Source organism: Scyliorhinus torazame, chromosome 22, assembly GCF_047496885.1.
Source record: "Scyliorhinus torazame isolate Kashiwa2021f chromosome 22, sScyTor2.1, whole genome shotgun sequence".
NCBI classification, from domain to species: Eukaryota; Metazoa; Chordata; class Chondrichthyes; order Carcharhiniformes; family Scyliorhinidae; genus Scyliorhinus; species Scyliorhinus torazame.
The window spans coordinates 67,341,746-67,366,518 of record NC_092728.1 but is presented as its reverse complement, the minus strand read 5'-3'; the positions used below and the strand labels follow the sequence as shown (position 1 = coordinate 67,366,518).

The 24,773-nt window shown below is 46.0% G+C and overlaps 1 protein-coding gene across 4 annotated transcripts in view; it reads left to right on the top strand.

Annotated features, from left to right (window-relative positions):
* LOC140399099 (uncharacterized) overlaps positions 1-24,773 on the top strand; it is a 484,003-nt gene that overhangs the window by 330,521 nt on the left and 128,709 nt on the right. For all 4 annotated transcript variants that reach the window (XM_072488263.1, XM_072488261.1, XM_072488260.1 and 1 more), the window contains 5 exons: positions 1,587-1,640; positions 13,119-13,163; positions 16,410-16,463; positions 19,045-19,152; positions 22,607-22,660. In XM_072488263.1, coding sequence (XP_072344364.1) covers positions 1,587-1,640; positions 13,119-13,163; positions 16,410-16,463; positions 19,045-19,152; positions 22,607-22,660 — 315 coding nt within the window. The remainder of the gene's footprint in view (positions 1-1,586; positions 1,641-13,118; positions 13,164-16,409; positions 16,464-19,044; positions 19,153-22,606; positions 22,661-24,773) is intronic.

Below are 24,773 nucleotides of genomic sequence, written 5' to 3'. Positions count from 1 at the left end.
CAATTGCGCATGCGCGACTTCTCACGTATGCGCAAACGGACCTTCCCGTTCTGTGTGCTCTTCGTGCAACTGCGCATGTGCAGCACCTTTTCCAAGGTGGTGCAATTCAAAACTGCCATTCATTGCTGCAAGCCTACCTCGCGGTGAGTTTTGGCGCCTCTTTTACCTTTGTTCCTTGTATTTTCCTCGTAGAATTCTTGGAATTTGTCCAGGAGTGCCTGGAAGTCGCTCTTGTTTTGCCCCTTCGAGTATTTGAAGGTCTTGAAGATTTCAGCTGCTTCTGGACCTGCGATGGTAAATAGATGCTTTATTTTCTCTGCATCCGCCATGCCATCTAGATCGCACGCTACCAGGTAGATCTCAAATCTCTGCCGGAACCAACGCCAGTTTTCACTGAGATTGGCTTGGTACTGGAGCTGCTGTGGAATCGGAATCCCGAACATTATCTTGCGTGGCTTTTGTTGCTGGTTGTCACTGTTCGCTGAGTTGAAACTATGTGGATTTAACAGTCCACTTCTGGAACCATGTTTTGTTATGCTCTTGGCGTAGCATAAGCTGCTTCCTTGATGTGCACTCTGACAAAGGAAGGTTCAGACTTGGAGATAGCTTCAACACGTTTATTGAACTATTAACAATTCTCCTACTTGGATTCGACGCTACTGTTAATCCTGCTATAGCTACTCAGACTGACTAACCAGTCGGGCTACAATCCACGTGGTGGGAGTGATGTTCAATCAACCCTGTGTCTGTACTCACTGAGAGTCTCCACTGGAAAGAGACTGAGCATGTGTGATGTGTCCTTTTAACCCTTTGTGTACTTACAGTGATGTATATCACCACACTGTCAAAAATACTTTATTCTATCTCCACTAAATATAATCCACCTCTTTGTAAAGTTTTCAATCAGACCTGATGACTTGTTTCTTTTAAAAAAAAAGTTCTAAATTGGTTGAATGAGTCATTAAATGTAATTGGCCCTTCATAATAAGAAGAAATGTTGGACTTCTGAGCACTGTGTTGTTGTAAAGTGGATGAGGTGCATTGAAGTAGTAGTTTGTCTTGGCGTTAGACAAAATGGCTGGTGTGGCAACAACAGTGTGTTACATGCCCCCTCCATCACCCTTCACATATTTAGTTTCATTGGCTCCAATACCACCGCATATTGGTCAGGGCCAGAACAGACCTTCCACCCAACACCACTCAAGATTATTCTCTGCCCCTTTGAGCTTATGAAACTAATTTTCTTATATGAGGTAAAATTAAAATGAAGTTGACATTAAATCTTTTGATTCTGCATTGATTTACATGTGTTGGCAAATGAAAATCGGGTCCATTTGGGGTTTTTGTATTGTAACTGCTGAATTGCCCAATTTTCCTTTTAACACGCACCTCTGCATAAAGGCCTATGATTCAGTTTGAATTTATAATTAGAATTTCTGGCTTTCCACTTCTGATGCATGATCTGAAATTTAAATTTTACCATGATCATTAAAATTTTAATATAAGCCTAAAATTTTAGGCAAGGTTAAAACAACAAATAATTGTCATAAATGTACGAGAGTAGTAATTCTGAATGTGTTTTCTAGGGTGAAGTTGGGCCACCTGGGTCAAGAGGAGAGCCTGGTTCTGAAGGTCCAAGGGTAAAACTGTACAAATATCACTTTGAGCATGTCTAGCAATTTAAGTGCTTAAAGTAAATGCAATATTTTGTTGAGCATTTTGACTTGTTTCTTTTTGTTTCCCATTGCTTATATACCACCATATCTTTTACTATATGTACCAAATCAACCTTAGCCAGCTCTCCCCTCATATTTACGTACTTATCTTTGTTTAAGTTTAAGACTCTTGTTTGTGACTGGAGTATGTTGCTTTCAAACCTACTGTGGAATTCAATTGTATTATGGTCACTATTTTCCAGTAGATCTTTTACTATAAGATTAACAATTAACATTGCCTTGCTACACAATACTAAATCTCAAATAGCTCTAACCACAGTTGGTTCATAAAATGTATTGTTCTAGAAAGTTGTCTAATGATCTGTTGTCATGTTTGCTAACTTTCTGCTGAGTGAATTTGCAACAGTTCCCTTTTATGTCATAATGTTTTGTCACAGTTGCTATTTTCCTCATTGACTATGTTGTGCTCACTATTTCCCTGTTCTCACATCAGTTATTTGCCCTAATACAATTTCACTCTTTGTGTTTTCTTGGATGGTATTGTCCATGCCTTCCAGCCACGTGTTTCTCGACAGCCGGAGGTGGCACACCGTTCGCTGGTGGTGGGATTCTCTGTTCCCACTGCTGTCAATGGGAATTCTTATTGAAGCCACCCCAGGACACTGGGAAACCTGCGGGCAGGGGTAAACTGCCAGCGGGACCAGAAGCTCTCGCCGCTAGCGAACGACTGTAAAATTCCGGTCTTTATCTAAAGAAACAAATTAATTTGAGCGGAACACGTTCCTGTGCTTTTCATTACCATTTATGACAATTAGTAACATTTTAAAATGAACCTTACCAGGAAACAAGCAGTTAAACAATCACTTTTAATATTCAGCAGTAATTTCTGGACAGACTGCCACAGTACGATGGAGAAGAGTTTATCCCAAATTAGCACTGCAGCCATCTGGGATGGCCACTTCCTGATTACAAAATGGACACTTTGCAAAGATTGCAGGGAAAATAGACAATACTAAGAAAGCAAGCAGGTGCAAGGTTTGTCTGTTGATTGGAGCCATAGCTCCCAGACGACACCGATACTGCAAACCATTTCCATACTAATGAGCCATCCCCGGGAACAAAAAAGGTAACATTTAAGTAAACAATACCAAGACAGACACCCCGGCGCCAGAGGAGACCAGAAAAAAGCAGGCCAACGGCCACCTAGGACACGCCCAGCAATCAGGGCACCCACCCCTCGATTGGAGGAAATCGATGAGAACGATTGGGAAACAGCCCAATTAATTGGGGCCAAGTTCAAGGCCCGCCCAAAAGCGCATGAAGCCCCTTTTGGGTATAAGAAGAATCTCCCAAGAGAGAATCGCTCTCTTGCGGCCCCGGCTCTCACCAAGGAGAGATCTGCCCAACAGCAACATCAGAACAAGTAAGTACAAGGTCAACGCACGCTACGAGACAGACACTCCTAGCTGTTATTCTGTACCAACTTGACCCCAGCAGCCTCAGAACCGAACAACGGCCATTGTCCCTCAGACTGAGTGGGCGCCCGAAGCTAAGTATAGGCTTTAGCAGTAGTGATAGTTTAGTTTGCAGAGTATATGCATGAGTATATTTGACTGTGTGTGTAAATAAATGAGCATTGAGTTTGAACTTACTAACTGGTGTATCGAGTCATTGATCAGCATCCGGTTTTGAACTTTGTGGTGGTATCGAGAGATACCTGGCGACTCTAGAGCGAACGTAATTAGAATTAAGGAAGGCGACCATATTGGCCGCCATCTTAGGGCAGCACGGTAGCATTGTGGATAGCACAATTGCTTCACAGCTCCAGGGTCCCAGTTCGATTCCCAGTTTGGGTCACTGTCTGTGCGGAGTCTGCACATCCTCCCCGTGTGTGTGTGGGTTTCCTCTGGGTGCTCCGGTTTCCTCCCACAGTCCAAAGATGTGCAGGTTAGGTGGATTGGCCATGTTACATTGCCCTTAGTGTCCAAAATTGCCCTTAGTGTTGGGTGGGGTTACTGGGTTATGGGGATAGGGTGGAGGTGTTGACCTTGGGTGGGGTGCTCTTCCCAAGAGCCGGCGCAGACTCGATGGGCCGAATGGCCTCATTCTGCACTGTAAATTCTATGATCTTCAGAGCCAAATTAAGAGAAACACAATTAGCAACATTTACTGGCGACATCTGACGAGGCTCAACTTAGAAGTGGCCTAACCACTTCGAGAGAACCCAAATTTGAATTGGAATCCAATTGGAAACAGAAAAGCCACAAATGTAAGAACAATACTGATCAAACCTCCGAGATTCGGAAGTGTGTTAATGCATGTGTACTAACAGGGATATAAGATAAACCTGAGCGATCTTGTTGCGTAAAACTGTCGAGAGTTTTGTAGGCCGGAAATTAGCGTAAGCCGTACCCATGTTTACATAACCACTTTATCACCCCCTGTTCCAAATTCAGTAGAGAACCCAGATAGAGAAAATGGCAATGAAGGCAATGGAACGCCTTATGAACCCCCAGGAATTTGAGGTCGCAGCGACCAGTGAAGTAGGACAGTGTCCCTTATGGGAAGAGGAAATGAGAAAGTACCTCAAAAGGAAAGGATGGCCCCTTTGGAGCGAATTCTGCTCGAATGATGAAACAGGTCCCGGGAGTATAGGACATACTTGGTGGGAGAGCCTGTCAGCGATCCACAAGAGGAGCTTAGGAAAAGCTCGCAAGCCGATGGCAATCGTGTCCTGCTTGGCACAATTGCGAGGCACAGAGGAGGTAATTAGGACGCTCCGTAGTGAGATGGAGGAGAGAGACAGAAATTGTGAGGGAGATGTGAGCGAGTTTGAGAAAGAGAATAAAGATTTGAGAGAACAGTTAGCAGCGAGGGACAGAGAGGTGGATGATGTCAAGAGGGCACACCAGTCTTGTCTCGCCCATTTGAGTAGTTTTCAGACCCAGTACAATAAGGCCTACCAGGACACGCAACGTGCGGTCTTGATAAGACAATAAACCGAGCAACAGGTCGAGAAATTGCAGAAACAGTGCAATGATTTGAAAGCAGCCCTACGAGTGCTCCTCACTTCCACGACGGAACAAAGGCAGAGTTCGGTAGATCCCGCAAAGTGCCGGAAGCAAATTGCAGAATTGCAACCTGTTTTCTGTCCAGAATGGGTTTCAAAATACGTTTGGACCCCAATTAGACCAGGAAAACAGGCCCGATTGGCAGGAGTTAAATGAGACTGCCCATAGATATGTACATGGGACATGAAGGCAAGAAAAACCCCAAAAGAGAAAAGCACCCCAACCCCCGACTGAACAGGCAGAACACACCCCCATGAATCCCGTAACCACACACCGCAGGGCCGCAGCAGAAGGAAACGCAGATTTCCTATTTATAACCCCGTTAACCATGACCCAATTACGGGACGCGTGTGGAAAAATTACACCGTTCCTTCCCACCTCAGACCCCCACCAATTTTTCGCGAAAGTCAAACAGCAGGCTACCATGTACGGCCTGGACGAAAAGGAGCAAGTGAAGCTCACGGTTTTAAGCCTCGACCCTTCAGTGGTGGCAGCCCTTCCCGACCCACAGAATGTAGGAGGAGACACACTCCAAGAGATGCACACAGCAATCCTAGATGCGATCGGCTATAACAGAGGAGAAGGCCTAAACAAGTGTAGGCAAAAGAAGACAGAGCACCCCACAGCGTTTGCTGGATACTTGTGGATACACTTCACAGCAGTTTTCGGTGAGTTAGCCCGCTCCCATTTGCCCCAGATAACATGGCCAAATGGACTCGAATCCTAGTCTCTCACGCAACAGACGCAGGACAGAGGGCTTGCGCGAATTACGATCCCTCCCACAACGTGAAATGGGTTTTGAAGAGATTGTCCCGCGCTTGGGAACAATCAGTCCAAGGCAAAACCGCATTTGCAAAACCCGAGGAAGAGCAGGCAGACATGAATCCAGTTAAAGCACACGAGAACCCCGCATGGGTAAATGAGGGCAGGAACAGCCCACCACAGCCAAAACCCCAGGAGTGTTACAACTGTGGACAATTAGGACACTTTGCACAAGAGTGCAACGTGCCCCAAAAGCAGCAGAGAAGCCAATAGACAGGCACCCTGAACAGGAATAGGGCAAAGCCGATCCATAGTGTTAGCGCCCGTTCAGAGAACATAGACATGAACGGCACCAACTGACGGTGTTCAGGCTCCCCAACTTGGGTCTGCGACCCCCTTTGGGACAAGTCCGGTAGACCGGTCGTAGCAGGCAAAGTTCGGGGACACCCCGTAGAATTTCTTTGGGACACAGGATGGTCCCGCACCACACTCAATTCCTCCACGATGTTTCAGCGAGACACGTGGCCCACAGCAGACAACATCACACTCAGCAGCTTTACAAGTCATTTACAACAGGGATACATCACAGCCCCTGTAGCGATACAAATAGGGAACATTGCAACTAAACACCCCATAGTTTTGGTCGATCTACCCCAGACAGCTGAGCACATCCTAGGAATCGATTTTATGAGCTCCCACAACCTCTCTTTTGATCCAGTTAATAAATGTGTTTGGAAAATGGCAAAGGCAGCACGAGCCCCCGCCACGCTCACAGTTGGAGAGTATGAAAACAGGATTAGCTCAGTAGGAGACTTCTGGTTTGACCCTCAAGCCGTTAGTGCAGACAGATAGTTTAGGGCAGTCCTGCAGGAACACAAAGCAGCATTTGCACAGCACAAGCACGACTGTGGCAAATTGGCTGGCTTTGTGAACATTACAGGTCCCGACCCCAGAGCCCAGAAGCAGTATGGTTTTCCCCAAGAGGCAGAGGGAGAAATCTCAAAGGTAATATAGAGAGTTTGCTGGATCTAGGCGTACTCAGATCAGTAGCCTCCACAAACAACGCACCAAATTGGCTCGTCAGGAAACCCGATGGATCATGGCGACTGACCATTGATTACCCGGAACTGAACAAAGTAACCCCAGTAGCAGCCCCCACTGTATCCATGAGTCCTGAGACCATTCTCAAACAGGGACTCCAGTCAAAATATTTTTCAGTTTTGGACATTCGGCTTTTGGCCCATTCCATTGGCTAAATCGTGCCAGTACAAATTCGCCTTTACATTCCAGGGACAACAATATACGTGGACGTGCCTTCCACAAGGCTTCCACAACTCCCCCTCTATTTTCCACCGACAGCTGGCAAATGGACGAGCAAAATTTTCCCGCCCCGATTGTCTGGTCCAGTATGCAGATGACTTGCTACTACAGACAGACACAAAGGGAGAGCACATTTCGCTACTCGCCGAACTCCTATCATTCCTAAAAGAAATTGGATGTAAAGTCAACCCCACGAAGCCCCAGATTTTGCAGGAAAAAGTGATTTACTTGGGTACAGTAATCACACATGGTAAACACGAGATCGAGCAAAAGAGAATTGACTCGATCATCAAATTGCCCCTTCCCCACAATGTCTCAACCCTCCGGTCATTTTTAGGACTGGTTGGCTACTGCAGAAACCATATCGACGGTTTCGCCACATAAGCAGCGCCCCTATCCGACCTTCTTAAGACAAAGGCACCTTGGGAATGGCTTCCACAGCACACGGATGCCGTGGATGCTTTAAAAAGAGCCCTCAGCACAGCCCCCGCATTACAGGTCCCAGATCCACTTTCCCCATACGCAATCTAAGTTGCAAGCACCGACCGAACCCTTTCAGCCGTGCTCCTCCAGGAACGCCATGACCAATTACGTCCCGTAGCATACGCCTCGCGCGTTTTAGACCCTGTAGAGCAAGGATTTTCTGCCTGCGAAAGTCACCTGCTCGCAGTTTTTTGGGCAGTACAATACTTCGCATACATTACAGGACTCAACCCCATCACCATTCTCACTGAACACACCCCAACACAGCTACTGTTGACGGCCGACTTAAAGATGGCACAGTCCCCAGGCTTTTCCCCAGGGTAGAGGGGTCAATTACTAGGGGGCATAGGTTTAAGGTGAGAGGGGCAAGGTTTAGAGTAGATGTACGAGGCTAGTTTTTTACGCAGAGGGTAGTGGGTGCCTGGAACTCGCTACCGGAGGAGGTGGTGGAAGCAGGGACGATAGGGACATTTAATGGGCATCTTGACAAATATATGAATAGGATGGGAATAGAAGGATATGGACCCAGGAAGTGTAGAAGATTGTAGTTTAGTCGGGCAGCATGGTCAGCACGGGCTTGGAGGGCCGAAGGGCCTGTTCCTGTGCTGTACATTTCTTTGTTCTTTGTTCTTTGTCAGCCAAATCCACGCAGCCCGTTGGACCCTTCTTTTACAGGGACGGGACATTACAGGTAAAAGAACCAAGACCCACACCTTCCTAGCTGATAATTTGCAATATACAGGTACCCCACATGAGTGTGAGATCATCACCACAAAACACAACACAGGCCCATTTATACCTAAAACACCTCCCAGGAAAGCAGGTACTACACCCCAAAGATCATAGCCCACAAACACGTGCGCACCCCTGAAAATCTATGTGGATGGCTCCTCCGCAGTTTTGAACGGAGAGAGAATTACCAGTTGCGGCATTTATGTAGAGGACGTGCAGGGACGCGCCCTTGAAGAGATTTCACTAAAGTTGCCAGGATACCTAGGCTCGCAGGCAGCAGAACTGGCAGCTATAGCTTAAATTGTAGACCACCCTGACTCGTATCCAACCCCAGCAGACATATATTCGGACAGCTTATATGTCTGTAATAGCTTAACGGAATTCCTACCCCTGTGGGAAACTAGAGGATTTGTTTCCGCAGACGGAAAGCCCCTACCCTCAGCCCCATTACTCCGACATATCCTAGAGACAGCCAAAAATAGAAAACAAATGGCATAATTAAAGTTCGCAGTCACCACCGTTCTTCCCCCCCCCCGGTAACGTTAAAGCAGACGCCCCAGCAAGGCATGTTCTTGGCATGGTTACTTTTGGAACCCCCCCGAGAGCACCCCAGTACACGTGGTACAGGTCTCACAGACCAACATTCAGGATCTAGCAAAGGCACAGAAGGAAGATGAGAAACTCAGGGAAGTTTTAAATGGAACCTTCCCAGCCCCGTATGACAAGTTTAAAAACGCAATCACCACACGACAGCGTGATTTTAAAAGAAGGTATTTATGTAGTTCCCAGCCAGGACAGGAACCAGATTATTTGTTAGTTCCATGACAATCATGGATACCAAGGCATTGAACCCACCCTAGCCCACCTCAGACCGCTCTGCTGGTGGCCTGATTTAAAAGCCGATGTTACTCACTACATCGAAACTTGCTTGATCTGTGCCCAGAACAATCTGGACAGATATGCAAGAAAGGCTCAGTTTAGTCACACCCACCCCGTTAATGGCCCCTGGATGAATTTGCATATAGACTACATAGGACCCCTACCCCCCTGCAGAAATTGTTATAAGTATGTGTTGGTGGTCATCGACACCTTCATACAATGGGTGGAAGCTTTTCCATCGCGAATGAATACGGCCAGGACAACAGCTAAAATACTAACACAGCACATCTTTACAAGATGGGGCCTCCCACGCAGTATAGAATCTGATCAAGGCTCCCATTTTACAGGACAAGTAATGAAAAACGTACTCTCAATTTTCGGAATCATGCAAAAATTTCACATAGCTTACCACCCCCAGTCAAGCGGCATTGTAGAGAGGATGAATAGAACTCTAAAAGCCACTTTCAGGAAAATGTTACAACAGAACAACAGCACCTGGGATTCAGTTCCCCCATTTGCTTTAATGTTCCTAAGAAACACGGTATCCACGTCCACAGGATACACCCCCCACACTCTCATGACCGAACGCCCATAAAAGGGACAATTTATTAGGACTGTATTTGGCCAGCCCCGCAGTCACCGCCCTCACGCAGGAAAATGCTGTACAACAGTTAATAGAGAACATAAAGGCAGCCCAACTCGCAGCAGCTGTGGGACTTGGGACCAGGAAGAAACAAAGCAAGGCTTGTTTCGACAAAAAGGTACATGCCACCGAGTTTGTAGTAGGGCAGCAAGTGATGCTTTCCCTGTACAACCCCAGTTTATTCCTTTCCCCCAAATTCTCCGGCCCGTACTCCATTTCGGACAAAGTCAGCCCCTCTGTCTACAAAATCACCTATCCCAATGGCAAGTCTGCGTGGTTTCACATAAACCAGCTTAAGGCTTATGGCTCGCAGAACAACCATTCGCACCACATCCTGCTCGCAGCAGCAGACGAGCACGCCCCGCCCACAGATGACGTATTCCTACCCTCCCCCAGCCAGTCCAGCCCGTCCTCAGACACATCTTCAACTCCACCCCAGAGGCATGACTCCGCCTCTCCCTTCCTTCAACCAGCAGCGACAGCGACAGTGATAGCGACAGCCACGATGACAGCCACAGCACACCACGTTATGATTATACCCCTGCACCAGGCCCCACTCCCAGCGAATCTGAGCATGATTCCAGTGACCCCTTCGAGATCACATACATCAAAGCCCCTGACCCAGACCCACCGCCCAACGATTACGGATTGAAACCTAGTAGCTCCAAACTTGACACACGATTCTGGCACCGCGACAATTTGTTCAGGCTGATCCGGAATGATGAGATGGACCCCAATTCATCCCAAGCAGCTTTAGCCAAACTACTCCAGTCAAGAATATGGCAGCCGGGAGAAGATGATGACATAGAGTCTGACTCCCACCAAACGGCCCTGTTCGCTACTGAGCAATGAGGTGTCCAGATGATGGGAAAAAAAGGAACCGATATAGAGATACAGTGTCCTTTCTGATGGAACCTGCACCATCTTGTTGTATGTTTGTTCGTTTAATGTACATGTTTGTTGTTTGTGAAATTGAAAGTTTTTCATGGCTCCACGCCACCACCCCTTTGACGCCCAATGACTGTTAGAGGAACTAGTTTGTCGACAGACAACCGTTCAGAGGAACTAGTTTGTCGACAGACACTACTCATAGCTACTCTCCTGATTCGATCACGAGAGGCAGTCCCCCACGACGACCACATTCTTACCCGTTCTTGCCGGCAGTGGAGAAACGGCACTGGTCCCCGCCCTGCCTGAGGACCCCTCTCTGCTCAGCTACGCTCAGGTAGAGCACATACGGCACTAATCACCGTCCTACCCAGGGATTTCACCCATTTCTTACCCGCCGCAGCCCATACTCACCTCATTTTGGCTTGTTATTTTCAAAATTCTTTTGTTTGTTTTTGGCAACCCTTAGGTTGCTTCCGTATGCTATTTACATCCTCAAAAACTAGGATGGTAGATCGCACAGGCTGCGAGACAGCTCGCACTATGTCAGATATAGTCACTATATCACTAACAGATATTATGCTTGTGTCCATAGAACTCCGGAACCTCAGGAAACCCAGAGGAAGACAAAGAAGAAGACAGAAAGACGGAAAGATGAAGATGACCTCCATCTTTTTCACCTGGATCTTAGCGGGATCCCTTCAGTTGCGCACGGGCGCTACCCCTCTGACCCCTACCACACAGGCCATGAATGATTCCCACCCATGCCATACACAGAACCCCGAGATAGTTAGTCCTAAGACAGTTAACGATACCCCGACCTGGTGTGATAAGTTTATCACCTGGTACTCACTATCCTACATAGTAGAAGCCCTCTTAGTACTGCCGATACATTGCAGTGTCGTGCAGACACTTAGAATCAGAAAATGGCGAAGGAGAGCCTACCGCTCTAGCGCCCCGGTATACATGTTTAGGTCCCCTATTTTCGGACTTCAACAAACCCCCGAACCCCTTGACATGAATTAAAGTTCATCCGCTTCTCTTTATGTGTGTTTTGTTCAATAAAGAAATGTAAACCTCTGTGTCTGACTGCCAGGCCAGAGAAACTTGTGCTGCTGCTATTTGTACATTTAAAGTGTTGTAGGTTATTTTTGCTTGTTTGAGTGAGGATAGTTTATTGAGGATAGTTAAAGGTTCCAGTTTTTTTATTTTGTAATGCAGCCTGAATGTCATAGCGCTCCGTAGAGTTTTATACTGATGTATGTAAGTAAAATGATTTTAGGTAAAGAATTGCGTTTCATAGGATAGGGCAGTGTAGAGCCCATGAACTGCTTACGGGTGTCCTGCTTGGTCAGAGAATGAAGAAGACGCAGTAATGTGATCCTTCACGCTTCGCGTTGAGAATCACAAGGAGGGCGTGTAGCCATCTGGGATGGCCACTTCCCGATTACAAAATGGACACCTTGCAAAGATTGCAGGGAAAATGGACAATACTAAGAAAGCAGCAGGTGCAAGGTTTGTCTGTTGATTGGAGCCATAGCTCCCAGACAAGACCGATACTGCAAACCATTTCCATACTAATGAGCCATCCCTGGGAACAAAAAAGATAAAATTTAAGTAAACAATACCAAGACAGACACCCCGGCGCCAGAGGAGACCAGAACAAAGCAGGCCAACGGCCACCTAGGACATGCCCAGCAATCAGGGCACCCACCTCTCTATTGGAGGAAATCGATGAGAACGATTGGGAAATGGCCGAATTAATTGAGGCCAAGTTCAAGGCCTGCCCAAAAGCGCGCAAAGCTCCTTTTGGGTATAAGAAGAATCTCCCAAGAGAGAATCGCTCTCTTGCAGCCCCGGCCCTCACCAAGGAGAGACCTGCCCAACAGCAACATCAGAACAAGTAAGTCCAAGGTCAATGCACGCTATGAGACAGACGCTCTTAGCTGTTATTCCGTACCAATTCGACCCCAGCAGCCTCAGAACTGAACAACGGCCATTGTCCCTCCGACTGAGTGGGCGCCCAAAGCTAAGTATAGGCTTTAGCAGTAGAGATAGTTTAGTTTGTAGAGTTTATGCATGAGTATATTTGACTGAGTGTGTAAATAAATGAGCATTGAGTTTGAACTTAGTAACTGGTGTATCGAGTCTTTGATTAGTATTCTGTTTTGAACCTTGTGGCGGTATCGAAAGATACCTAGCGACTCCAGAACGTACGTAATTAGAATTAAGGAAGGCAACCATATTAGCCGCCATCTTCAGAGCCAAATTAAGAGAAACACAATTAGCAACAGCACAAATAGGCTTTTATTGCGTGATTGTTAACAATTGATGGGCAATAAATGCAATGGAGTACGGGATAAATGAGGGTAAAGTTAGGATAGATCATTAGAAGGAAAATGATAATGGAGCAGCTTGGTTTGATTGGGAATAAATTGCTTTCAAAGTAATAGTGGTGACTTGGAGCCAGGTATAAGTTGCTTTTAAATGGATTTTCCTCTTGCATAACATTACCTGTACTTGAAGATTTAATCCTATATGAGAGCATTGTCAATTATACAGCATCTGCTTTATTAATGAACAGATACTGGAGCATTGTTCATTTGAATTCTTAACATAAGCTTCTTATAACTATGCCTAACCAAATGACCATATCTGTTTCAGGGAGTGACTGGAATGCCAGGTATCATAGGCCCACTGGGTGATCCAGTAAGATTGAATATTAATTACTATAACGATTCAGCATTTAATGAATTTTGTATAATGGAATGTGATTACTGAATGCCTTCAGTGATGGGCACTGTTATGATCCCAGTTGATGTTATAACTGGACGGGAAGATGCCAGAATGGAACCCTGGCTCAAGGCAGCGTAACTTGTACTATTTTTGATAAAATGTAGAGGAACAGAGTCACAAGGCCGCTAATTAGTTTAAACAAGAAACAAGATATGTTTATTAAACATCAAAAAATTTTGCCTCACGGCGCCGAGGTCACAGGTGCGATCCCGGCTCTGGGTCCCTATCCATGTGGAGTTTGCACATTCTCCCCGTATTTGCGTGGGTTTCGCCCCCACAACCCAAAAGATGTGTGTGGTAGGTGGATTGGCCACGCTAAATGGCCCCTTAATTGGAAAAAATTAATTGGATACTCTAAAATTTTAAAAAATCATCAAACATTGAGCAATAATACAATAATCCTTTACTCTGCGCGCCCCCGCGCCCCCTAGCTTAACAATTGCACACAGGGTTAGGGTTAACATGTATCACCAAGTACATCTTAACTATAATGGTCTCATTAACACAAAGTCCCTTTTAAGCACACAGTATGACTGTGAGCAAATAAACTCTCCACTCTGAACCCCAACTGAATGTTTGTGGATGTCACCTCAGAATCCTCCCAGATGATTGTCAAGTGAGAGTTTCTAAACATCACTCCCAAAAACACACTGTAAAATCTTGGGCAAAATTCTCTGTTCGCGAGACTGTTCCCCAGCTGGAGCTGGAGCTGCACATAATTGAGTACACATCAGGAAGCAATTCTGAATCCTTCACCGTGCAAATTTATGCATGGCAAGGATTGCACGGAATTCCCTATGGAATCTGCTTTCAGGCAGCCATTTTGAGCGGGGAGCCCGATAATGTGGTCCCGCGGCTGGCCACCGCCCCCCCGCATCTCAATTGAGCCACCACCCACACGATGCAATTCAGATCCCAGTGCTGGATTTTCAGGTTCCCCACTTCCTCCCCGAACGAGGGTGACCCGACCTGGCTGGGCCAAAGCATTGGAGATGGGGCGACGGCCACGCCAATCCCATATTCTTCACAACGCTGGATTCTCAGCCTCATCGGTATCTCTGCTACTGGTGGGGCAAGGTGGTGAGTTTAACCCCTTCTCTCATTAGTATGCTTTCCCTTAACGGTTTGAATTTCGAAATCCAGACCGGGTTTTCCAAATGTGCCCGGGTACATGACCCTCTCCCTGCTAGTGGCGGCACTTGACCGTCTGCTTCTGACAGATCTCTTTGTCAGGTTCCTGTTGGTCAAAACCTGTTGTAAACCCTTCTGACATGGCGTTACATCAGCAGGGGGAAATCCGGATGTAGTTACTAAGGGTGGGCAATACAGCAGGATAACCACTAATATTGAAATGTATGTTAATGGGGAATCCCACCATGTCATTGGTGGCGGAGGAGGGGGTGGGGGGGGGGGATGCGCAGGACAATGAGAACGGGAACTCCTGCCCCCTGAATGCCATTTTGGGGCTCCCGCTGGATTCTCTGTCCCCACCGGCTTTCGCACCCACAACGAACAGGGGTGGAAAATCCCAGCCTTTATTGGCAATGTGCAGAGGCATAGTTGAGGCATTGAGAGAGCGTATAAACCTCCAAGCAATTCATCTACTCCACCTGCCCCACTTGTGACAGAGTCTGCGAACCGGGCATTGGACTCATCAGCTTTCTCAGAACCCAATGAACTAGAGTGGAAACAAATCATTCCCAATCCTGAATGCCCGCCTAAGGGAAGGAATTAATCTATCGTGCCATGAGAAATATAATTTAAAATTGATCACCATCCTCAGTCCAGGGCATAGCTTTATACTCCTTAAATGTGGAGCACAGCCATCTAAGCGAATGATTTAAACATCATCGGACAATGTGGGCGGGATTCTCAAATCCCACGGCAGAGTGTCCACGCCAGCTGCAGATCCCGGCGCGAACTGTGCGTCGCGGATCCAAGCATGCGTTGCTGCGCCAGCGCCAACGCGCGCATGCGCAGTGGCCTCCTTCAACGTGCCGGCCCCGATGCAACATGCCGCAGAACTACAGGGGCCGGCACGCAGGAAAGGAGGCCGCCAGCCACAGAGGCCAGCCCGCCGATCGGTCGGCCCCGATTGCGGGCCAGGCCATATCGGAGGCCCCCCCCCCGGGGTCGGACCCCCCTCGCCCCAAAAGGCCACCACCCAACCCTTACACGAGGTCCCGTCAGCCCAGAGCAGGTTAGATCGACGCCGGCGAGACTCGACTCTTTTCTTATGGCCGCTCGGCCCATCCGGGCCGGAGAATCGGCAGGCCGGCCGTGTAGAGCGGCCCGTGACTGGCACCGCGCCAGCGCTATTCCGGCGTTGGGGTGACGTGGCCCGTTCGCGGGGATTCTCTGGCCTGGCCCAGGGCTGGAAGAATCCCGCCCTGTATTTTTTTCTAATACATGGCCACTCAACAGTTATTTAATTTAACAATTAACTATTATCAAGCTCAAATAATGGGCAAATAATCTGGAGTCAAGGAAACCATTGCCTTTGCAAACATAACCAAATGACAAGTTGGCCTGTTCCTGTTGGAAAATGTCCATTGTACCATGGATAAGATAGATGCAAAGTTGTGCCTGCTGTTCCTGATCTTCGACTTTGTTATCCAGGATAGATGCTGAGGAAAAATGCTGGCAGTTCTTGACAAGCACGGGGTAAAATGAAGGAGTTGAGTCCTGGGTTATCTGTGCATCAAGCATAAATACTGGGCCAAGGTGTCACAGTCAGGGCCAGCAGTAAGTTGACCACCTGTCCTCTCAGTTCAACCGTGGCCCTTAGCATGTGGAAACCCAAGGAATGGAGAAAGAATACGTCAGAAATTGTTTTGAGGGTTAAGGGTGATGAAGCCCAGCAGTTGGTAATCTCAGAGTATAATTACACCAAATCCTCTTAAAATATTGAAGCTCTATTTCTCAATTTGCTACAGGTGGAAGCATGAAATCTTGGAATGTTGGTTAAAATATTTCTGGAGTATGCACATCTTATTTGATCATGTGTAATGTTTTGATATTTCAATGAAAGGAAAAATCATGTGTCTCAATGTCAAGAATGCTTGTCTCCAAAAGAAAGTTGACAAGTGTCTGATGTCAGGATCAAGATTTGTTCATGTTCTTTGAACTTACTAACCTTTGGCTTTGATACTTTGACAGGGTGCAAGAGCATCAGACGGTGCACTGGGAGATCCTGGAGAAAAAGGGGATTCTGTACGTATTAAGAGAATAATGCCTCCTTGAGAAACAAATGTCTTTTGCTTAATGTGTTTGCTAACACGCGCCCTCTGTCCTCACTGTGGAAGTCGCAAATAATGTTTCAGATATACTTGTCAATCAGGACGTGGCAGTGAGGGGGGGGACTTAAATTAATTACTATCACCAGGGGAAGGGTATTGAGAAAACTATTCAAACTGAAGACTAAAAAGCCACCAGTACCTGATGGACATCATCCTCGGGTAGTCGTACAATCGTAGAATTTATAGTGCAGAAGGAGGCTATTCGGCCCATCAAGTCTTTGCCTGCCCTTGGAAAGAGCACCCCACATAAGCCCACACCTCCACCTTATCCCCATAACCCAGTAACCCCACCTAATCTTTTTGGACACTAAGGGCAATTTATCATGGCCAAACCACCTAACCCGCACATCTTTGGACCGTGGGAGAAAACGAGAGGAAACCCACGCAGACACGGGGAGACGATGCAGACTCTGCACAGACAGTGACCCAAGCCTGGAATCGAACCTGGGACCCTGGAGCTGTGAAGCAACTGTGCTAACCACTGTGCTACCTTGCTGCCCATGAGCAACCTAGGCTAGTGAGTGGGCCACATGAGTGGCCCTCCTTCATCTCAGTGGGCCGCAAGATTGAAATTGGGCATGTTCACTAGCTATGGCATAGTACACGTAGAATATTTCATAACAAATTGTAGAAAATGCTTAATCATTTATATATTAATGAAACTATCATCAACTTCAAATGGTAAAAACAAAAGAAATATTTACACTTTGGAATCAGAGAGAACACACGGATCTCACAGTCAATGTCTCCTTATTTGAGAAAAGATATGACAGCGTGAGAAGCAGTTCAGAGAAGGTTCACTTGACTGATTCCTGGTATGAAGGTGTTATCTTAGGAGGAAAGGTTGGGTCTGTACCCATTGGAATTTAGAAGTATAAGAGGTGGTCTTATTGAAACATACAAGTTTCTGAGGGTAATTGACAGGGTAGATGCTGATAATATGTTCCGCCTTGTAGGAGAACCGGGACACACAGTTTAAAAATAAGGGGTCTCCCTTATTTTTCCTTAAGACGGAGATGAGGAGAATTCACCTCTCAGAGGGTCATTGAGTGTGGAATAGAGGGAGCTTTAATCTCTCCCTGATGTGCTGTATCTGTTTTCCTACTGTTTCACACCCGGGTGGCACAATGGGGAAGTGTTACATTGGCAGCACCAACATCCATTGTTGTGATGAGCAGAAAATTCACAAATTAAAATAGATGAAAGATGTATTTTTTTTTGCCTGGGTAGAATGAAGAGATGGTGACATGCAGGTAAGAATGGGACTACAGAATATACCCTGTGAGTAGAATAGGGGAAAGAAATTAAAGGAATTAGAATAAGCTGCCTAGCACTTCAAATTTTCTAATGCCTGCCACAGATTAGAGGAAGCTACCCATTTATTTCATAGATTAATCTTAAATTAAGCCAGAGAAAAAGTGGTCAATGGGTATAATTTGAACTAGCAATGGCATAGGCTAGAAATTCATAGCATTTAGGTAGAGCAGATATAGGCACATTGGCTGGGTGAGGGAATTCTCTTTGCCTGTTCTTTATGGGCAGGTCTGCCGTCGGGAGCATGAAACCTCGTGATGAGTCCAAATCGCATTCCGCGTGACTTAAAAGCGTGACGCAAATGTTGTTGTCGTCGTCCCCGCCCCGGCCTGTGATGTAACGGGAATCCCTATGTTCAAAGTTGGGAACATCATTAAAATTACTTTACATATCATTATCAGTCCTCTACCTCTAAATAATTCAGGCCCAGGCAATGGCAGGGGGCAGTGTCTAAGGAGCGCCAGGGGACAGTGCCAGGGAGGGGAGTTTGCGTGAGGGTTGGGTGGAGGTGCATGGAGCACGTTTCCTGGTGAAGCTTTGTGCACTAGAGTGGCCTTTAAAAATGGCGCCTTGATCTTTAAGAAACTAAGTTGCTGGCGGGGTGGGCTCAGTCAGAACCTGATCGCCAATGTGATGCCGAGGGAACGACCCCGCCAACGTGATGTCATGGGCGCTGGTCGCCTGCTTGATGTCAGGGTCCCGCCCCTTGAGGTTTTTTGCTCTATGTTCCCAACGATATGGCTGCCGGTGGCTCCAACGCCATGGTTCCTGCCTGTTGTTGCATTGTGACAAATACAGGGTAATTCCATCTATTAACTTACTGAGAATTGGAGATTGGTAGCTGTTTCAGCTCTGTCGAGGAATTTGTAATGTAGTCCCTATTGATCATTCTAAGGATCCTATTTGCCATGAAAAACTAGGTTGCATGTGAAGAACTGTAGCAGTCACATTAGCACGTATTGAATTAATATGCCATGAAGGTTTCACACTGCAAGAAATTTGAATGTCAGGTGGCACCCAATTGTTGAACAATTTGCGTGTTGAAACATGAAAGGAAAAAAAAAAGAAAGAGACATGGCAATATAATTTAATGCAGAAGCATGCAATATTTCATATAATTTACTTTAGAAAGTAGCCAAGAAACAACAGAACAATCTGATTGTGAATTTTATTATATTTAGGGGCCATTTGGGCCACCTGGTAAAAGAGGATTCTCAGGACCAAGAGGGCCAACTGGAATGGCTGGATTTCCTGGGCATATTGGACAGCATGGCCTACCTGGACCTGAAGTGAGTACCTCAGAGAACTTGAACATGGAGAAAGATTGAATTCCTTTGTTTTTCTCCTTTCATTTCACAGGCATTAGAATCTGTATAACTATCACTCTTTAATTTGAATATTGTAAAAAACACTCTTCATTCTGCTTACACCCTTGTTGATTTGAAATCAGCACTCTCCTGCTCTACTACTTTCTGAAGGCCTCAAAACCCTGCGTCTGCTGGCTCCATTAGGCTTCACTTCATCGTCCAATGTGTCGACATTTAAGATCCAAACTTGTCGCCACCTAACCATTCACCACATAATTTCACTTATAAATTGCAGCCTGTGCTACGAGTTGGGCCTTCGTTCGAATTTCTGAATGAAAGATGGACAAACTCAGATGGGCCGAGCAACCGACATCATTATTAATTAACTTATCTTGTGAAGAAAAACCTTTTTGTACTTAGAATTATTGAATATTAACTAAAGGATTTGCTCTGAGTTTAGGCAAATATGTATAGAAACATATTACAGTTGTTATGCTGATTCCTCATGATCTCAAATGTTATAGGCCTGGATCCTCCACTGCCAGACGGCGGGATCGGGATTCCCGATCCGCAGAGAATGGAGCGGGTTTGACACCTGAGATGCTCCGATCCCACACCGGCGGGCGAATGCAAATCGGTGATTGCATCAATTTAATTTGAATTAGCAGGCTGGAAACTTGAATCCCCCCCACATTATGCACTGATCCCACAGTGGGAGATCCACCGGGCTGGCTTTTGTCCAATTTCCCCAGGCGTGGCCCTGACACAATGGACCCCGAGGTGAGTCAATGGGGTCAGTACGTAACTGAGATGCCCGCCAAAGTCAATAGGAAGACCCCCCCTCCACCTGCACAATGCAAAACCCCCCTCTCTCTGACAAGTAGGGGCATCCTCCCCCTTCCCCTCCTCAGCACTCACATATGAGAGTGACCCAACCCCCTCCCTAACCGTTCCCCCATCAGACCCCCTCTTCTGTCACCCCAATCAGACACCTGTAACAGCTGCTACTTTAAACATTTTTGTCTGAGGCAGCAGATGTTAGGGAAGGGTAAGTAAAAATGCAGTGATTTTTCACTGTACTGCCTGGACTGCTCTTCAGCTTTCAGGCAGGAGTGACTGATATGGGTCTCTAATGGAGTGGGGGAGAGGGGGACCTGCCACTGGACCTTGGGATTGGGCCACCCGGACAATGGAATCCATCAAGCTCTCCCCCCATGCATTTAAATGCATGGGTAAGGAGAGAGACTCATGGCGGGGCGCTGTTCCTAGTACCAGCGGAGACCAGTCCCGATTCTGAAGGTAGTTTTTAAAAATTCTTGATTTATTATTAAATTTAAATCCTGCCAGCTGTCATGGTGGGATTTATACTCACGTATCCATGGGTTAATAGGTTAAAGGCCGATTGAATGGAAATTTCAGATATTAAGGGGAACAGATGGGGGTAGAGAAAGACAAACTATTTATCTTGGTGAGTCTAGGATTAGAGGGTATAATCCATAAATTAGAACCAGACCTAACAGAAGGGAAATTAGGAAACATTTCTGCATGCACCAGGTGAGGGAAGATTAGTACTCTCTTATGAAAATATCAAGTTTAAAATTGAGAATTTCCTTTACTGATCAAAAGTCTTCAGGGATTTGGGGAAAAGGTGGATATTGAGTCACTGATCAACTGTGATCTCACTGAATGGTTAAGCTGGCTTCAGAGGTTGAATAGCCTACTCCAGTACCAATCTTCCTAAATCCGAGTGTTCACAATGTCACATTCAATTTATTTCCCATTATTTGTTGCTCAGAATATTAGGCACTTCTTTTCGCTCCCATGTTAGGTACACAGAGTCAGAAAATTTCCCCACTCCGCAAACCCGACTCGAGCAAAGCTGACCCAACTGCGGATTTTCATTCTGGGGGGCGGTAGGTGCTAACCGGAGCCAGGCCCATCGACCCAAGAAACAGTGAGGAAGCAGTTACAGCTGCTGAGTGCAGAGGTGGGTTGTTTCAAAGACCTGCTTCAGTGATCTGGGACTTTGTCCTGGTTGTGATAATAGCAGTACAACAAAAAAGAACCCTTTATCTCTCACCTAACATACTCCCCACATGCCGTATATCCCATCATTCAACCTCATACCAACTCACAGTCTCAACCCCCATGGCCTTTCCTATCCTCCATGCCAAACTATGCACCTCCACCCCCCCCACCCCCCCCTCCCCCCACCCCAGGGCCTTTTATCACCTCTATGCATCTTTACTGCAAACTCATGTCAACCCATACCCACTCATTCACACCTTTGTCCTTCCAAACTCAAAGCCAACTTACCCAGAATCCACCCTGGACAGACCTCAGAAACCTTGCTGGGGCAAAATAAAATAAAGTTTGAAGTAAACTTCACTATATTAAATAGAATAATCGAATCAATAAAAGTCCATTCAATACATTTAAATCTCTTCAAACATTTAATCCCTGGTAAAAACAAAGATATGTATGTATAGCCCGACAGCAAAGTCAACTAATCTATTTATGGCCACTTGGAGCTGTCAATCAAACTGTGATAGCCAAGCAGAAATACAACAGTGATAGCATTTAGTCTTGTGTCAACAAGCATCGATTGAATTTCAAGCACCGTTTTATTTTTCAATTGCAGGCTGTTTTATTTTCAAAGTTTAAAAAGCAGGGGATTTAAAATACTTGACAGCTTGACAATTCCACAGACCTTATCCAATTTTTATGCCCATACATGCCTACTCTTAATAATGTCAAAGGTGCACCTGACCTCTCCAAATAACTCCAGTAGGTTTAGACCTTTCAATCAAATTTGTAAAGCTCACAGCATATGTTTCAGCGACCATCCCAAAGATGTGCGGATTAGGTGGGTTGGCCCTTAGTGTCCAAAAAATGTTAAGTGGGGGTTACTGGGTTATGGGGCTAGGGTAGATACGTGGGCTTCAGTAGGGTGCTCTTTGTAAGAGCCGATGCAGAATCGATGGGCCGAATGGCTCCTTCTGCACTGTGAATTACATGATTCTTTGACCTGGGTGACCAAAATTGCACTCTTAAATGTGATGCTGCCTCTGTGAACTCCCAAGTGTGAGCAATACATCCGACCCACCTCTTTGTCCCCACCAATTGAAAATGGTAGATGCTGGATACTAGAGATAGACTTCTCGATTCCGGGTTCCAGCTCCATCTTGAATAAGGCACGGGGCCCTTCTGACTTTATGAAAATTTGGACTTTGGAATCAGAAGAAAGAGTAGCTTCCTCATTGGTAGACACTTGTTCTTCTGGGGGAAAAAGTTGAATTTAGAAGCATTTACTCCAAATTTGCTCTCTGCTGCACTGTAGTCAGGGTACCTGCATACAATATTGGTATTTCCTCATTTCAGGAGAAAATACGATGTGTATTTGTTTGATATTCACTATTTCGGAACATCTTTTCAGGGTGATGACGGAGTCATGGGTCTTCAAGGGCAGCAAGGACCTGTAGGATCTAAGGTCAGTTTGGAGAGGTCCTTATATGAATTCTATTTGCGAACTGGTGTAATCACCATATTCATTGAGAAACCCTATTTGCTTCTGTTTTTACTGACAATGTTGTTTTTACTGACCATGTTGTATTAGAAATAGTTTCAGAGTTCAGCACTATTGTATGTTGTTGCACAGGGTAACTGAAATGTATTTCTGTGAAGGTTCTCCCACACATGCACCAGACCTTTGGTGGAAGAGCAAATTATCAGAAATCCCAGATAAATCATGTCGGTCGTAGTTACAAAATTTTCCAGGGTTCCACTGAACTTATGGAAGATAACAGGACAATCCCTGAAGAAATTCATCTCCACATCTATATGGAGTGATTGGCCCGTAACTTCCTGGCTCCCCAGCGTTACATTTGGGAGGTACCCCAAAGATGCACTGGGGAATCCCTCTTGGAAGTTCCCACATAAGAGACTAACTTCCTCTGGAGAATTGAGCTGGGCTGGAAATTATCTGACAAGGCGATTTAAACTCTAACTTTTGATGGTTCTGCCCATTTTCCCCTCATAATTACCTTGAAAGAGTTAGAAGGGAAAAAAACACACACTTCTATATTCAGAGTAACTATTTAATACCCAGAACAAGCCCCCCAAAAATACACCTCCTGACTTCCCAAGGATCCCACCCCACCACCCACCTGGTATTCCCCACTAACACCCCTGACCCAAACAATACTTGGCCACCCCCACCCAAGCGACATCCCCTCCGACACAAGCAACATCCCCCCTGACCCGAGAGACATCCTCCCTGACCTGAATGGTACCCCCTCCGCAACCTGAATGACCTTCACCTGAGCGATACCCCCCTGACCCGAACAACACCCACCCTCTGATCCAACCACGCCCCCTGATGTGAGAACTACGTCGCCCTCCCCCCTTCAATGTCTGAACCTCCACCCCGACCATATTCCACTCACTTACCTTTCAAACTTACCTTCTCCCTTTCAGTGGAATGCTTAAACCCACCTGCTTTACTGCAGCTAGTGTCCAAAGCAGGGGTGTGTCCTCCCTCACTCCTCTCCTTTTGCATTTCACCGCTGGAGCTGGGGATGCTCTTCGATTCTCCAGTCTCATCCAGCCTGAGTCAGAAACGTCAGGTGAGACAGGCGCTTTCCATTTCAAGCGCAGGTATTGTCGCTACATGGTGGCAATCTGCCGCTGCTTGCCCCCCGAGGAAATTGCCCCCCCCCCCCCCCAATTGTGTAAAGTTTGGCCAAAATAGATTACAAGAACACTGAGATGCTTGGCTCAAAAGTCATGAAAAGATATACAAGAATGTAAGACCAAGAATGACTAAACAGTGTAATAACCTTGTCCCTTGCCAGTTGATGTATTTTATTTAGCTAAAGGTCATACTCATCACTATCAAAGTAACTGAATGTTTGTAGGATTATTTAAATATTTTTCCCATTTTTATATTTATGCCATTTTATTTTTTGTCCCATTCTGGCAGATTCACTTTGCAAATAGCTGGCATTATTTTGATAAATAAGTGTTTGTTTCATTATAAGGCTATGCAGGAGTCAATTAGTGTCACAAGTGAATTGATTAAAAATCTAGTAATGGTCTTATTTCAAGTATTCCATGTTTGTTTTAATTTGTCTGATTACTGTGCAAACTCTCTCCCTGTAAGGAAAATCCCTAGACATAAAAACAGAAAATGCTGGAAACACTCAATGGATCAGGTTTCATCTGTGGGGAGGGAGAAAGCCCAGCTTGAAGATCTTTCTGACCAGTTCTGACAGAGGACGTTTTCCTAAAACAGTAACTCTGCTTTCCGCTCCTCCAGAGATACAGCTCCACCTGTTGAGGGTTCCCTGTGTGTTCTGCTACAATTTTAGATTTTGAGTATCTGCAATGTTTTGCTTTTTGTTCTCGAGGGCTTGAGTTCAGATCAACGGACACCAATGCGTAAGGGATCCCTGGTGTAAATAGCACTACTATTGGAATTTAATGTGCTAAAACATTGTAGCTTACTGCTATGGGCAGGAGGGGATTTATTTACACGACACTAATTTCTGCGCTCACTATCTGTCCATAAACAGAAAAGTATTTCAATTTGTTGCCCGGTTTAA